General features: G+C 35.4%; 2 protein-coding genes across 3 annotated transcripts in view; both read left to right on the top strand.

Annotated features, from left to right (window-relative positions):
* Positions 1-3,271: 3,271 nt before the first annotated feature.
* LOC104590430 (VIN3-like protein 2) overlaps positions 3,272-17,800 on the top strand; it is a 57,923-nt gene continuing 43,394 nt past the window's right edge. For both annotated transcript variants that reach the window (XM_010249101.3, XM_010249100.3), the window contains exons 1-3: positions 3,272-3,429; positions 3,542-3,617; positions 4,617-5,283. In XM_010249101.3, coding sequence (XP_010247403.1) covers positions 3,599-3,617; positions 4,617-5,283 — 686 coding nt within the window. In that variant the 5' untranslated portion in view covers positions 3,272-3,429; positions 3,542-3,598. The remainder of the gene's footprint in view (positions 3,430-3,541; positions 3,618-4,616; positions 5,284-17,800) is intronic.
* Positions 5,291-17,800, top strand: part of LOC104603113 (uncharacterized) — a 39,290-nt gene continuing 26,780 nt past the window's right edge. Inside the window, exon 1 of the mRNA XM_088892766.1 lies at positions 5,291-17,800. This exon is cut by the window's right edge and continues 17,209 nt beyond it. The gene's annotated coding sequence lies outside the window, so the exon portion shown is untranslated.

The following is a 17,800-nucleotide window of genomic DNA, read 5'->3' as shown; positions in this document are numbered from 1 at the left end:
TTTATTAATTAAATAGCTGTATTTAATAGTGCATCATAAAACAATTAATAATAATTACCAGAAAAGTGCATTTAATTTAAAATAAATAAAAGTGCATCATACAACAATTAACAGTAATTATTTTTTAATTAATATAGTATTTTTTTAAATAATATATTTTTAAAACTGTAACTAAATGATTTTTAACAGTAAATATAATTTAAGCTATAAATAGCATAAAATTACATTTAATTACCAAAAGTTACATTTAACAGTAATTAATTAACACTAACATAATATATATATTAAAACAAAATAAGAATCATCAGTTATCATTAATGTTTATTCAAAGTGGGCCCCATAATAATTACTGAATACAGTAATTAAACCTTAAATGATAATTAATATTTATTAACAGTAATTAAAATTGTTAGGCCAAATCATTAATGTTTATTCGCAAATGCAAAATATGAATTAACAAATCTATTATGTAATAATTATACTTGGTTGGAAAAAATATTTTAAGTAAATATTTAAATAATTTCAAATTTAGTTAATATTATCATCCAATAAAAAATTAAATTAAATACTAAAATAAAATAATAGTAATAGTAATAATAAGAATGGTTAAGTTAATGTAATAAACGATTCAAGTTGAGTTTAATGACCCGTATAATTTTATGGGTTTGACATATAAGGGTAGTTTATAATTTATTTCCTTATATTATTATTATTATTATTATTATTTAATGAAAATAATAATTAAACAATTTAATTGATAACTGTATTATTATGTTATTATATTGTTAAATTTAATGATATACATGATTAATAATAAAATTATGTAAAATAATTAGTAAATAATAAATAATAATTATACTTGGTTGGAAAAATGTTTTAAGTAAATATTTAAATAATTAAAAATCTAGTTAATATTATTACCCAATAACAAAAAGTTTAAATTAAATACTAAAATAAATTAATAATAAGAATAAGAATAGTAAATTAAAGTAATAAATGGTTCAAGTTGAATTTATTGACCCGTATAATTTTATGGGTTTGACATATAAGGGTCAATTTATATGGACCCGTAGACTGTATGAGTGTCTTAAAAATAGTAGTTAATAATTTATTTCCTTATATTATTATTATTATTATTATTATTGTTTTTAATTAATTAATGAAGTAATAATTAAACAATTTAATTAATACCAAGCTGATAATGAAACAATTTAATTGATAATTGGATTATTATGTTATTATATTGTTAAATTTAATGATAATAATATATAAAATGATAATGAATAACATTATGCAATTACCGGTAATTATCAGTAATTAATACTAATATTACGTAATTAATAATAACATTACACAAAACAATTAAAAATTAATAAATAACCTTAATTACGTAATTATCAGTAATTAACAATAGGATTACATCATTGATTATCAGTAATTAATAATATTATTACTTTAAAATAATAATTATTATTTGTGTTATTAATTATTATTAATAATTAATAGATATAATTAATTAATTATAAATCATTAATTACTATTACTTTAGTAATTAACAGTAATTAAATAGCCCGACCCACAATAGTAATTAACAGTTATTAAATAGCCGACCCACAATAGTAATTAACAGTAATTAAATAGCCCGACCCACAACAGTAATTTATTAATAGTAATTAAATAGCGAGACGCACAACAGTAATTAACAGTAATTATAAATCGTGGGCCGGTCCTCAACAGTGTTTAAGTCACAAAACAGGACCATTATTTAATGGCCCGACCTGAAAACCTGTTACAATCTCCTTCTTTACCCAAAACCAATTCGTTCGCTCGTTAGAGCGACGAATACAAAGGACGAACATGCATTCTTTGGACAACGCAAAAAGTGGTGGTTTATCATCCGTTTGAACCAAAAAACATCTAAAAAAAACACAAAATAAAATAAATGGAACAACAAAATTTGAAAGAAATTTATTTTATCAGTAATGTGCAAGTATTACTGGTGGAGATTATAGTACACCAGAAAGAAAAATTTATAAGCATGAAGGCTTTTACTGCTGGAAGAGAAAGCAGTACATGCCGGTGGTCACCTGTGCATTCTAAAGAATATGAACATCTAACTAACATCAAACTATAAATCTAAAAAAGAACCGATTAAAGCCTAATTCATCAACAAAAAGTAAACACAGAAAACAAAAAAAAATGGCAATTAATTCCTCTAACATTAATAAAATACCAATGATAATAATTTAACTAATCTAATACAATCAATTTCTCTGAGATTCCAGGCTTGAATGAGTTGTAGACATGTCTTGTATGAGTAGCAGACATTGTTTGGTTGTAAGTTCTCTGAAGATGAAGAATAATCTGAATGTGAAGAAAGATACGAACTTCACTTGGGTTCTTGGATTATTGGATTTACTGAAGATTATTGCATTAATGGAATGAAGGTTTACTGAATGTGTTTGAATTTTAGATATCTTTTCAGTTACAGAACTCTATGCAGAAACTTAACTTGGGTGTTTTCAATTGTTATAATTTACAGTTTGTTTGTTATTTCATGAGTTAGTTATTTTCTGAAGTTATTTTTCAAATTTTAAACAAAATTGAGGGTGGAAGATTTCCACTTGACACGGCAGTACATTGTGAATTTGTTATACATGTTGATGGGTTCTGTTATGAAAGACAACTAATAAAAAGAAAACATTTATTTAATTTATTTAACGATTTGAATACACGTATCTGAATAGAGGAGAGTCACATGTCTCATGAAGAAGATTTAGCCTGATTTCATTACTTTAATATATTAGATTGGTTTCATAGCGTTCGGGTTTTCAGCTCGTGAAACGCCAGAAACCAGCTGCGTGAAGCTCTCGCAAACGGGCATCAAGGAATTGCCTTTTCAATGAAGCAGGTTTAACTGTTCAAGTAAACTCTTCTAAGTGACTCAATGAAAAGCAGCTCAAAACTGAAGCCCTAACAGAAGGATAATTGGACAGAGTTTTACCAATTAACATGGACCGTACTTGAGAAGAAAAGTCTTTCCTATTTCCATCTCGCTCTCTCTCTCTCTCTCTCGAGAAAACGACGTTTTGACGCGAGAAAAGATGACATGCAGCCGCTTTTGTCCCTACTCGAGGAATTCATATCGGCGCCCCACAGCGCATCCTAACCGTCTATTAAAAACATCTCTTAATGATAAATAGGGTGGGGCGCGTTCTGTACGGCGCTGATGTGATATCTGAGCCATATTTATTTGGTTCTTTTTTATTTTTATTTTCTTTCCTTCCCTCCCTATTCCTCTCCCTCTCCCTCTCTCTCATAGAACATCTCAAAAAGGGCCCGAATCTCCTCACGCACCTCTGGTCCGGAAGAGGACCCAGTCAGTGATGGATTCGTTCGCTGTGGCAGAAATTCGAGCGTCGCTTCTTGGTATTTGTTTCTCTTCTTTATCCGTCTATATACCGTGATTTCTTTGTTTCTGTTTCTATTTCTTTTATTTTTCTATTTTTGTTTCCTTTTTCCGAGTCTCTATTGATTGCAGGAGAGGAGTTATGCTTTCGGTTGTAATGTGGTGGGAAGAGAAGGCGGATATTTAATCATGGATTCTTCTTACGAGGGTAAGATTTTTTTTCTTGTTTCGATTTCGATTTCTTCTGTGTCTTGTGTTATTTTTTTTCTTGGTTTCTGTGACGAATGTATCTGGGTTTTCAGTTGGTTAGCATGGTCGCTAGAGACTTTGATCTGTTATCTTTCATAGCAGAGCAAAAACTTAATTTAACGTTTGCGTTGTTGATCTGTTGGGATTTGTGTAATTTGCCACTTTCTGAAGGTTTTTTTGATCTGGGTCATCTATCAAATTGTGGGAATCCTCTGTTGAGTCGTGTTTTTCCGCCTATCAGTTGTGATTTTCTCTTCTTTCCTCTTATTGCTTTCTTTCCAGACTGCTCTGCTTCGTTTTGTAGATAGATTTGGTTTCTGGGGCCTTCCGATTGATGGATATCTGCAGTATTGTCATTTTTATTAATAAATGCGCTTGCTGGATAATTTTCTTTTATCATCGTGAATACTGAGTTGGTTAATCGCATTTGATATCGTATAAGTGGTTGTCCGCTTAAGTAATTTTGATGCCTACATAAAGTTATCTTCCTTTTTTTATTAGTGGCGTGGGTTAGTTCTTATTATTCTGTAGAAGTAAGCTTACATTATTGATGTAGCTGGAAGTGTCTTTTATTATGAAGGTCAACCTTTTGTTTAATGTCTTTTTATACGGTTAGTTGTTTTAATTTATTTGATCAGCTAAGAGTTTGTAAGGTATACGAAACTTCTAGGCAAATTAATTATTTTAATGAAATTTATTTTTGTTGATTAGTGATGAATTTTATATAAAAGAAGAGAATCTCAAAATTTATCTTTACTGTAGGGGAGCATGTTTTAGTATTCACATGCTGTCATGCTGTTTGTGCTTAGTTGAATTTACATTGTTCCTTGCCTTGTCAGAGTAATTTTGATGTGGACATAAGTTTATCTTCTTTTCTTTTTCTTTAACTTCTATAGATATGCTAATTAAATTTTTCTATTTTGATCTGTTTAATCTAAACCATTTCCCTTTTTTCCAGGATTTGTGTTTGATCCGTCAAAATGCAGCAAGTTGAGCATGGAGGAGAAAAGGGAACTTGTTTATGAAATATCGAAGTGGTCACATGGTGCCCCTGAAATGTTACAGTCATGGAGCCGTCGGGAACTTTTGCAGATCCTGTGTGCAGAGATGGGAAAAGAAAGGAAATATACTGGCTTGACAAAGTTGAAAATGATTGAGCATCTTCTTAAAATTGTTTCAGAGAAGAAGTCCAGGAAACGTGAAGAGCCTGAAACAAAGCCTTCTCCCATAAATGACCAAAGTACTGCAAAGAGGCAGAGAAAGACTGATCATCCTTCTCGACTCCCCATTGCAACAAACAATATCTCCAGCAATGGAGATGGAGATCCAGATGATGCCATCTACTGCCAAAATTCAGCATGCAGAGCTGCCATGCACCGACAGGATCCATTTTGCAAAAGGTGCTCATGTTGCATCTGTTGTAAATACGATGACAACAAGGATCCCAGCCTCTGGTTGGTTTGCAGTTCAGAACCTCCATATCAAGGTGATTCATGTGGCATGTCATGCCATCTTGACTGTGCTCTTATGCATAAAAGAGCTGGCATTGCCAAAGATGGACACCATGCAAGACTTGATGGCAGCTTTTATTGCATATCTTGCGGAAAAGTGAATGACTTGCTTGGGTAAATGCTTCTATGTAATTCCTTTTTCATATTTTGTGCTATCCATTCTGTCCAAATAATCGTCCCCTTCTATTTCAACTCTTTCTACTTGGGCATGCATCTGGCATAATTTATTATCTCACAGTTAAAGTAAAAATACAAATAAAAATTGAAAGTTGAATATATGCAAAGACAAACTAGGTCTTTCCTTTTTTGAGGTAATTGTAAGATCAACTATAATCATCCCTTTTTTTTGAAGACAAATAAAGAAAAAAATTTTATTACTGGAAAGGGATTACAACTCATAAGGTGACAAGAGGTCACCCCAAAAAACAGTCAGAAAAAAAAAACAAAATAGACTTAAAACAAATTACATCAGAAACCCAGAAAGCTAATTATTCAAAGAGCTCCAGAAGTCTGCCCCAAATTCTAATTCCTCATAAAGAAATAATTTTTCTAATTCTGTTTCCACGGATTCTTATCCCTTTAACCTCATGCAATGTGAAATTCCAATCATTATTATATTTTCATCCTTTTGAATACTTTTTATTGCATTTTTTTTTTGTTAGTGCCAAAGGATGATTTTAATCTGTATTGCAATCATAATATAACTATGGATGTTGTAAACAGGATCTATAATGTTGTGACATTGGGAGCCCAAAATGTGCAACTTTGAACATATGCAATTATGCACAGTGTTTTACAATACCAAAAACAATAACTGTTCTTTAGTATGATAAAGTGATCCTTAATTCCTCATGTTATTTATTGCATTCTTTATTTGTTAGTGTTTCCTTTTATGGATATCAATAAGTGTGTACATTTAAAATAACTATGATAGCTGGAAACCTGTACAAGGGTGACATATCATGTTGCATACTTCAATTTGTAACCAATATCATGTCCAGCTGTGTCCTTACCATATCTGGATCTGGGTGGCATTCATATTAAAAATTGCATGTTTGCATGATAGAAAATTACCTACTGTAAAGTGTTTTCCATATATTAGTATGGCTTAGCAAGTCAATCTTAGCCAAATCCCTATATCCCAATAATTTCCATGTTAGATGGATCTGACTTGTCAATATATACCTGCACTTGATACCCACACCTAAACCCATGAAACTTTGGTTATATGTTGAATGTGGTATGACATAATTAACTCCTTGTTACCGAGGTATATATCTTGTATGTTAAATGTTTCGAAACATTTTTCTTAACTACTTAGCAGATTGAAGTGTTTTTAAAAATGCCCTAGTGCGAATCCCAAAGCATTCATCTCACACATAAGGGATACCCTTTAATGTAGTATATCACAATGTGACCTCCGCATTAGGTCATGTGGTTATCCAGGTCCTGTGGCTAGATACCATGCCATCACATGGCCCTATATTAGGTTGCATGGTCATCCCAGCATGATTGATATTATGTTGTACCAGCACATGTTGTGACCCTCCTGTGACCCCCTTCCCCACTCCAATATAAGGTTCCATGGTTTGAGCACATACCCAGACCTTTGCATCCCCTACAAGATGGTAGGTAGGGTGTAGGGAGTAGCATATTGCTGTCAAATGATGCTTAGTTGATATTTGATATGGCCCTTTCTTGGTATTGCCTTGTGCCTTGTATTCATATTTCTATATGGGAGGTGCAATAACTTCATGTCTAGTGCAGCTAAACCATATCATCTTTTCGAGATAAGGTAAATTAAGGTATTTCATTTAATTATAATTATACTTTTGCAGCCCTATAAAGAAATTCCTTGACTGTTTACGAAAAGATTGTTGTATACAAAAAAGGAATCATGACTCCTCACTTTTAACATCTAGTGAATAGCCAACCAAGAGCATAGTTTTCCTATTATCTTCTGAAAAAAAAATCTGCTTTACTGTTCTTGTTCTTGAAGACCCTTAACACCCAAAACACAGATGCAGGAGCAATGCTCCACACAATTCTTCCCCTTTTGCTCAGGCATTTCAATCTCAAACTCTTTAAAAATTCCACCACAGTGGCTGGTCAGCACCCTTTAGTAGCAAACAAGCCAAATATTCTGATCCAAATAGAATATGAAAAGCTGTAACTAAGCAGCCGATGGTCTACTGATTCCATACAACGATCACAGAGGACACAATCTGTACTTGCCACAGTCAAACCTCTCCTTGCCATGTTGTCTCTGGTGAGGATTCTATTCAAACATGCACTCCAAACAGAAAAAAAAAGCCACCTTAGATGAGATGTTCTTGCACAATACTTTTCTGGCAGGGAGTTCTTGTTCATCTAACCTTGCCAAATAGTTGTAAAATGATCTGACAGAGGACTGGCCTAATTTCTCCCATATTGACACCCTTCTGTCAGCTCTATTACAGTTGACATGTAAGCAATATAACCGTTGCAACAATTCCATCATGGGTCCTACTTCCTAATCATTTAGGCTTATGCGAAATTGAGGAGTCCATACAACATACCATTCTGTACTTGCATTCAATCAGCCACATTCACCTCCATATCCACAACTAAATCATAAAGGGAAGGAAATGATTCCATTAAAGGTCTGCTGTCACATCATACATCCTTCCAGAGCTTCACTTTTTGATAATTTCCCATATCAAACCTCAGGCCTTAGTGAACTTGTTGTAGGTCCTTTCTATTACCTTCCAGATAGAGCATCCATATATTTGGCTCGACTTCCTAGTGCAGCTAAACCATATCTTATAAGGCAAAGTGTATTGTTGAAGACCATTTTTCAACTTCAGAGAGTCATAAAATGGGATCTGCCTCTTCCATTGTTATTTTTATTTTAAAATTCTTTGTAATAACTCCTCTTTATTCTTTTTTATGGTTAGCATAGGTGTCTACCACTTTATCTTTTATTTTTCTTTACAATTAACATACTTCCATACACTCCTCTAAATCTCTGACATGTTCAATATTACAAGGCTCTACCATTGTATGTTTTTTGTCTCCTGTTCTCTCTGCAGTTACCAAACTTGCATATTCTTTCTTCTACATCTTTCTCATGTTCAAACTAAAAGGGTCTTGATCCCTTTGTGTGCTTGACTTTTCCTATTCATTGACTTAAAACACTCATACACATTGTCTTGCATCTCCTTTTTTGTATTAACAGAATGGAGACCCATCACCCATCCCCTTGTTTTTTATAGGCTATCAACTGTTTTAATTCTATTCTTATTGCTTGGTTATTTCATGTTAGCTTATGATGTTTTCTGGTTGCTAAACCAATGAATCAAATAATTGGTGAATAGGGAAACAAGCTGGAAGCAACCATTTTTTTAATATCTATTAAAAACAATTGTAGAGGCAACACTTTTGAGATCACCTAGTTGCATAGGCAGCAAGGTGCTCCTCTGTAAACTAGCATCGACTTGGCAACCTCAACAGCTATGGTTTTGTGAGTCACTTCCATGTATGACATTCATACATGTCATGTAGTCATTATTAGTGGGACTAGGGGTGCTCAACAAAAATATAAAAACTGAACCGAAAATCCAGTTAACTGAACTGATCAGTTTGGTGTTTTTCAAAAATTGGTGGTAACAGTTTTTTTCCTGGTTAATCTAAAAGAAAAACCCAATGGGTAACCAAAGCGGCCAATATATATTTATATATTATATATAAATTTATATGCATTATATATTACTAAAATATAAGTATTTATTATATTTATAATTATCTATTTATAATGAATTATATATTGTATATATTTGTAGTATTTATAATATAGTACACATTTATAATATCAATGTCTTATCCTAACTATATGGGGTCTACTACACGAATCCTGTTTCACCAATCCATTCTATTTAACGCCATATGCACTGTTAAATTATTAGTGTGGAAATAATTTCTTGCTACTTCTACCCATGTCCTTTTTGGTTTATCTCAAGCTCTTTTAGCTCCTTCAATGTGTAACAAATCACTTCTTGTAACAGGCACAATTGGTGGTCTTCTATGCACGTGCCCTAACCATCTTAGTATACTCTCTCTCATTTTATCACCTATTGGAGCTACTCCTAGGTTCTTATAGATAACCTTTTATTATATTCATTAAGGGTACAAAAGTCAAATATGCCCCTACTTAAGTATGTGACAAGAAATTTAAAATAAAACAGCATTGCCAAGTTACCACTTAAAATAAAATGAAAAAGACTAAGTTACCCCTACTTGGCCAACTCTAATACTCCCCCTCAAGCTGGAGAATATATGTCATATAATCCCAAGTTGTTACATATATAGTTCACTCTCCTTGAACTCAAAACCTTTTGTGAACAAGTTTGCCCATTGATCACCCAAACTAACGTGCTCTGTGCTTATCTCTCTAGAAGGACTTTCTCCCTTACAAAATGGCAATCAACCTCTATATGTTTCGTCCTGTCATGAAAAACTGGATTATATGAGATGTGGATTGCAGTTTGGTTATCACAACACAATCTCATAGGTTTGCTCAGTGAGAATCCAACTTCTTGTAGAAGGTTTTTCAATCATACTAGTTCACATGTGGTATGTGCCATGGCCCTATATTTAGCTTTAGCAGTACTCCTTGCCACAACAATTTGCTTCTTACTTTTCCATATCACCAGATTTCCTCCAAGAAACGTGCAATACCCTGTAGTGAATCTCCTATTAGACACCGAGCCTGCCCAATCTGTATCTGTATACCTGACTATCTCAACACTTCCTCATGGCTTGTACAACAACTCGCAACTTGGAGCTCCCTTCAAGTATCGTACAATTCTAAGAACTACATCTCAGTGAGGTATTTGGGGATTTTGCATAAATTGGCTCACCACACTGACGGCAAAGTAGATGTCTAGGCTAGTAATGGTTAGGTAGTTCAGCTTCCCCACTAACTGCCTATATCTTTCAGGATCATCAAACATTTCGCCTGCATCACTGCTCAACTTAGCATTTGGTTCCGTGGGTGTTTCAGCTGGTTTAGCACCTAACAACCCTGTTTCTTCCAACAGATCAAGAACATATTTTCTTTGGCACAAATTTATACCTTGTTTCGACTTGGCAACTTCATACACAAGAAATACTTCAACTTCCTAAGATCTTTTGTTTGGAAATGGTCTTGTAGGAAGGCCTTTAGCTTGTCAATCCCTAGGCTGTCAATACTAGTCATGACTATATCGTCCACATAAACAACTAATAAAATCTTTTCGGCTTCAGAATCATGGCTGAATACTGAGTGATCGACGTGACATTATTTCATTCTAAAATTTTTCACCACTTCACTGAACTTCCCAAACCAAGCAAGAGGAGACTGTTTCAACCCATAAATTGCCTTTTTGAGTCTACACACTTTACCATCCTCCCCTTGACCAACAAACCCTGGTGGTTGGTCCAATGTAGACCTCCAAAAAATCATCGTGGAGGAAGGCATTTTTAATGTCAAGTTGAAATAAAGGCCAATCATACATAACTGCCAAGGAAATCAAGATACGAACTGAACCAATCTTAACAACAGAAGAGAAGGTCTCCATATAATCCACCCCATACAATTGAGAGTAACCCTTAGCAACTAGTCGGTCTTTCAACCGATCCACACTACCATCTGTTAAATATTTAACAGTATACACCCGTTACCTATAACATGCTTACTTAGAGGAAGAGTGGTGAGCTCCCACGTGTGACTGTGGTGAAGATAGGGCTGTTCATAAGAAGGCCCAACCCGACCAAACCGACCCAATCCGAGTCGGTTGGGTTTTCATCAGCACGGGTCGGTTTCGAGTTGTGCAAATTCCTAAACCGATGATTCGGGTCGGTTTCGGTTTTCACACCCGACCCGAACTGACTCAGTTCCTAGTTCAAACATGAAGTTCCAAAGTCTATTAGGCCACCTAGTTTTTGAATGGTTGCAAGAAACTTTGGATTAGTGAATAGTGATTAATGAACAACTTTTGTGATTAACTTTTCATTTAAATTTTATCATAGGAGATGGCTTAAATGATATTCAATTTATGACTGTTTTTAAAATTAGCAAGATTTTATCACAGGGATGAACTTAGAACCGAAACCGACCCAAACCGACTCAAACCGACTCAAACCGACCAGGTCGGTTTTGCTTTACACTGGGTCGGTTTCGGTTTCTATGTCAGGTAACCCGACCGGGTCGGGTCGGGTCGGTTGGAAAAACCACAGTAAACCGACCCAACCCGACCCGTGAACAACCCTAGCTGAAGAATAGAGAGTTCCTCCATTGCTTGATGCCATCCCGTTGAAGTAAGAGCCTCTTGGACATCCTTGAGTATAGATATAGAGGACAACAAAGAAACAAACTGAATTATCAAAAAAAAAAGAAAAGAAACAAACTGGCGATGTGAAGTGGAAAGATGAGAAACAAAAACATAATTGGATATGGGATGTAAGGTACACTTACGTTTACCTTTTCGCAATGCAATGGGAAGATCTAAGTCAAAAGAGGTAGGCAGCTTTGGGGTAAGAGCAACTATAGGATCCGTAGATGAGGTAGAAGTTGGAGGAGGTGCCAGTGTTTGTCGATGAGTATACACATGCCGGATCGGTGGTCATTCAATAGGAATTTGCACTGGAGGAGGTGAAGGCTTAGGCATAATAGGAACAACTGGAATGGGATCACTAACGAGAAGAGGAAGAGGGATCAATGGTGAAGAGGTCGGGACATCAGGACCCAAGAAGAACAACACGGATTCCAAAAAAGTGACATCAGGATAGACAAATGACTTCCGAGTTATAGGATTGTAACACTTATATCCTTTATGGGTCCAAGAATAGCCAAGAAAGATACACTTAATAGAATGTGCGTCCAACTTGTCTAAACCAGTACCTAGATTGCGAACAAAACACACACACCCAAAGACTCGGGGAGTTAAATGGAAACGGAGATAAAGTGGGAACAAAATAGAGAAGGGAGACTAACCATGAAGGATGGATGAGGGCATCTGATTAATGAGGAAACAAGCTGTGAGCACTGCATCACTCAAAAAACGCTTAGGAACATTCATATGATGAAGGATATATCGAGTAGTCTCAAGAAGATGACGGTTCTTTCGTTTAGCCACCCCATTTTGTTGAGGCGTGGATGCACACGAAGTCTGATGAATGATGCCATGTTGTTCCAAATATTGTTGAAAGGAAGTAAGAAAGTATTCTCTGCCATTATTTGAACAAAGAATTTTTATTGGAACACCAAATTGCGTACGTATTTCAGCATGGAATTTTTGAAAAATAAAAAATAATTCACTTCTTTCTTTCATTAAATAAATCCATGTTATCCTTGAACAATCATTAATGAAAATGACAAAATACTTGTAACCATTATAGGATTCAATTTTGATTGGACCTACCCCAAACATCTGAATGAACTAAAGCATAGGACACAACATACGACTATCGACCCTTGGACTAATGAAACTCGATGGTGTTTACCATATTGACACGACTCACATTGCAAAGAAGACAAATGATTCAAAGAAGGAACTAGTAGCTTGAGAGCTTTGAGAGATGGATGTTCTAGTCGACAGTGCCATTGGAGAGGAGTCAGGGAAGTTTGAAGTGCAACTGAAGATCGACTACCGTCAAGATACTACAATCCATCGGCTTCATGCCCACCACCAATCTTCTTCCCCGTCTTGAAATCCTGAAAAACACAAGATGAAGGGTAAAAAGTGATAGAACAATGAATGGCCATAGTTAATTTACTAACAAACATAAGGTTGAATTGAAATTTGGGCACATATAGAACAAAGGATAAAGAAAGAGATGCAATATTAGCATTACCAACACCACAAATGGGAGAAGAACCATTGGCTAGGGTAACAGTTTGAGATGTGGAAGATTCAGAGAGGGAAGAGAACACACTTGGAGTCCCGGTATGTGATTAGAGGCTCCAGAATTAATGATCCAATGAGAAGGTTTGGATGCCAGACAAGCCATACCTGAATGAGCAAGGGTAGCAGTGATCTGTAAGTGGCCTGAAGGAACCTCTCATACTCATCTCATGGTACACTAATCATCTCCTTCTCGGAAGTAGGTGTAGATGTAGAATGCATTTGATCTATTTGTTGATTATCACTCACATCACCACTACCAGCAACTGCATGGCTAGCCCATGTGGAAGGTGGGCCATGTAGATCATAACATAAATTAATTGAATGTCCTTCCCTACCACAATGTGTACACTTCCTAGTTGTGTGCCCTCTTCTTCTACCACAGCCTCTTCCTGAGTCACGACCTCCACCACTTCCACTACCATGGCCTCCTCGAAATGCATGTACTCCCCCTCTATTTCCATGTCCACCTCCTTTCGCTACAACAAACACTGATTTGTCAGAAGTTGTGGTACTCTCTGTGGGTCTCAGGGAAATCCTACGGAGCCGAGCAAATACTTCCTCAAGTGTAGGAAGAGCAGAACCTCCCAATATTTGTGCTCTAATTAGTTCATATTTCTGATTTCAACCCTACTAAAAACCTGGTTACATCAAGTTGCTCCCATTGTTGCTGAATTTTGACATCTGAAGTGAGGGGGTGATAGACATTAAGTTCATTCCTGAGGTTCCTTATACTGGCATAATACTCTTCAAGGGTTTGATTTTCTTGTTGTAAATTAAAGTACTCTTGGTAGAATTGATATACTCTTGTAGTATTGTCCTATCCAGAACAAAGTTTCTTTGCATGTTCCCATATTTCCTTGGCTGTATCTAAGAACATAAAGTTTGCACTTATCTTGGGTTCCATACTGTTCCATAATCATGTCATGATTTGGGCATCCACTTATTCCCAGTCATCAAACCCTAGAGATTCAACTAATGGTTTATCCTCCTTCACATGTTTCACCTTCCTCTTCGCCATGAGAAAAACCTCCACCGATTTGGCCCATGGCACATAATTTTCACCATTAAGTTTAATTGATGTCATTTGCACACCTAAGTAGTTCGAGAAGATCATTTTTGATCACTACCACCATCTTTGATTGCTGCCATGGTGTTCTCAATACGGGTAACTATCAATTGCTCTTCCTACTTCTGAATTATCAACCAACCAAAGAAAAATATTTCTTCTGTTATTTCAACGCTGCTGCAGTCTACACATCATCTCACTGCACTCTTTCAACCACCCACCATAAAAAAAAACTACCACCGTTCAGACATTCAAACCCATTCGGCCATCTCCAAAAAAAAAAAAAATCCTCACACCACTATTGATAGCCAACCACCATATATGCAACAAACAAGGAAGAAAACCCTCTTGAAACTGCTTAGTAGAGGGTCTGAACCACCATACACACAACTGCACAAAACACTAGGGCTATCACTCATGGTGACAGCAATCTTAGAATCACCAACCTAGGGCTGCCACACCTTCCTAACACCTGCGATGGAGATTGTGGCAGTCTTGGAATAGTGTTTTAAAAGGCACGCACAAGCGAGGCACATTTTGGAGTATGCGCCTCGCCCAGGTCCTAGGATGTGCCTTTTTAAAATTTTGCGATTTTTGTAGTTTTTTGAGTCTCGGCCACGGCCCTCGAGGCAAGCCCAAACAGGTCTATGTTAGGGTCTGAAATTCTTATTTCTCACATAAAAAATAATCATTTTATAACTTTTATTGCCTTTTAAGAAGATATTTTATTGCAATGAATGTATGAACAACAATAGGGGGTTCTCGGAGCTCCATAGGCGACTCATAGAATCAAGAATGCAACATGTTTTATATCATATTAGCTATTTGAAGCAATGAAATTAAGGAAAAAAAGAGATTGTGGGTTTTACATGCTTGAAAATGCTTTATATGTTTGTTTTTATTTTTAAATTTTCATTTGAATATGTTTTACATGTTATGTTTATGTATTTTAATTTTAGATAATAGGTTTTTTAAAACATTTATTTTAAAATTTAAGTTTATATTTTTTATTAACATTATGTTTAATATTTTTTGAACTTTTTGCATTTTTTAAAAATTGTTGGCTTTTTTATGAATTTTCTAACTTTTTTTATTTTTAGCTTTTATTTTATTTTATTTTTGTAATTTTCGCCTTTCTTAAAAAGGCACGCGACTTGCCTTGTGCCTTAGGCGCAAATTGGCCCTTGCGCCTTGCACTTTTAAAACACTGTCCTGGAATCACCAAAAAGGTTCCCACAACCTTATACTTGGTATAACCCAGATCGTAGCCCAGAAAAAAGGAGAAAATAAGAAGAGGAGAGATCACATGTCTAGAAACTTTTCGATCACAACCTTCCTTTTTCATATTTGTCACTTTGATACCATAGTTTTCAAGGCGTTAAGGCGAGGCTAGGTGATAGGGGGGCGCCTTGTTGCCTAGGCAATGGATTTTTTTATGTTGAAAACATAGATCCTAGGGTAGTTTCCTATGTACCATAACCATATTTCCTTAATAATTATTCATAATTTTCATAAATTGGCCCTTGCACTTTTAAAACTCCTTCCTAGAATCACCGAAAAGGTTTCCACAGCATTATACTTGGTGTAACCCAGATCGTAGCCCAGAAAAAAGGAGAAAATAAGAAGAGGAGAGATCACATGTCCAGAAAATTTTTGATCACAACCTTTTTCATACTTATCACTCTGATACCATAGTTTTCAAGGCGCTAAGGCGAGGCTAGGTGATAGGGGGCGCCTTGTCGCCTAGGCGATGGATTTTTTTATGTTGAAAACATAGATCCTAGGGTAGTTCCTTATGTACCATAACCATATTTCCTTAATAATTATTCATAATTTTCATAAGAAAAGTATAAAGTTCATATTAAAGTATAGAAAATCAACATATTCATGAGAAGAAAAAGAAGGAAAATAAAATTCAAAAGTTATAGGGGATGAACCTTTATTTTTGTTATAGGGAAGAAGAATATATGGAAGCTGACTAGATAAAATTTTAAGTTCTTCCTTATTGGTTCAGGTTTTGAAGTCTTTGATGGTTTAATACAGCATTTAGCAATGTTTGTGTTGATTAAGCCCTAATAAATAAGAAAACAATAAAAAGAAATCAGTATATAAACACACAAAATGATTATTTTAGTTTATTAATGTCTATTTTATAATTATAATCTCAAAAAAGAATGAACAAAAAAGTATTTATAGTAGGAAGTAAAAAACTGCTTGGAGATTAGGTGAGGCTAGCCTTAAAGGGCGCCTTGTCACCTAGGCGTTGCCTTGACAACTATGTTTTGATACCATGTTTTGATGGTTCAAACAAGTTCTGTTCAGAGATAGAAAGAGGAGAAATCTGTTGAACTAGAGAGTTTCAACCCTCCTAGTCGACCATAGCCTTTTATTATATATATTAAAGGTACAAAGTCAAATATGCCCCTACTTAAGTATGGGACAATAAATTTAAAACAAAAACAGTATTGCCAAGTCCCCACTTAAAGTAAAATTCAAATGACTAAGTTACCCCTACTCGGCCAACCAAGGTTTAAAATGCCGATGTTGATGGAAATGTCGCTTACCAAAATATAGGACATATGTCAGAAATGTCGAGGGGAAATATTGTAAAATGCACCGTTTTGGGCTTGCCGACTACTGGGTTTGGGCTGTTCTGTTTGTCCATCAACAAGCTTAAGCCACAACAACAGAGATTGAAGATCGAGCAGTTAAGGTTTTTCAGCAATGGATAGAGGCTTAGTGGAAGGAAGCTTTGTGGAGAAAGCAAAATGGAGGTCAGCTTTGAGGGTAAAGGCCAAAGATTCTCGTTGAAGAAATACAGATCAAAGGAAGAATGGGACTGAAAATAAGAGAACAAAAGAGGGCTACGGTTCTTGTGGAAGGCTCAGACATGATTGTCTTGGTGAAGGAATATGTCTTTGATGCGGCAACTAAAGGGAAACAGACAAAATGGAAGGAAAAGTCCTCAGAGTCAGGTAGGAGGTATGTAATAGAGAGAACAAGGGGAATGCAAAGGGTGCATTCATATCTCTCACTGAATATTTTTCTAAAGGAAGGAAGCAGATGGTTTGCTTCCCTCAAGGGAAGAATGGCAAAGGATGGATAAAGATAGCTGGGATACTAACAAAATTCCTAAATAGAAGGGAATTGGAAAAAAAAGAACTATTGGAAATTGATGAAAGGGAACTAAGACCAGAAACTAGAAGACAGATCATGTATAAGGAAGAGGTACTAGAAAAGAAATTTTTAACCATGGCAAACAGTAGGAGGGATCCTTCCTGGATAGCAAATGGAACAGCAGGAAAATGGGAAAGAACACTAGTGGTTGAAGCTGGAGGATTGGTGGAAAGTTGCAGAACTATTGAAGCTCAAACTGGAGCTAAGAAGCACCTTCATCTTAACTCCGTTTGATTCTGCTAAGGCAGTATTGGACCCTCTCGAAAACCAGGTAAATGTTAGATCATGTTGTATCCAAGATGTTCTGGGGACCTTTTCAGTCTATAAATGGTCTTTTTCTTCAAATTCGAAAGTGTTCTTAATGGAAGATAATGTCACTGTTCGAGTGGTTGGGCTGCCATTCCATCTCTGGAATAAAAAAACTGCAAACTCAATTGCTTTGCTGTGTGGAGCTCGCCTTGAT

This window comes from Nelumbo nucifera, chromosome 8 (genome assembly GCF_055504915.1).
Source record: "Nelumbo nucifera cultivar China Antique chromosome 8, China Antique-T2T, whole genome shotgun sequence".
Classification (NCBI taxonomy): domain Eukaryota; kingdom Viridiplantae; phylum Streptophyta; class Magnoliopsida; order Proteales; family Nelumbonaceae; genus Nelumbo; species Nelumbo nucifera.
The sequence above is the reverse complement of the archived record's forward strand: the minus strand, read 5'-3'. Positions and strand labels throughout refer to the sequence as shown.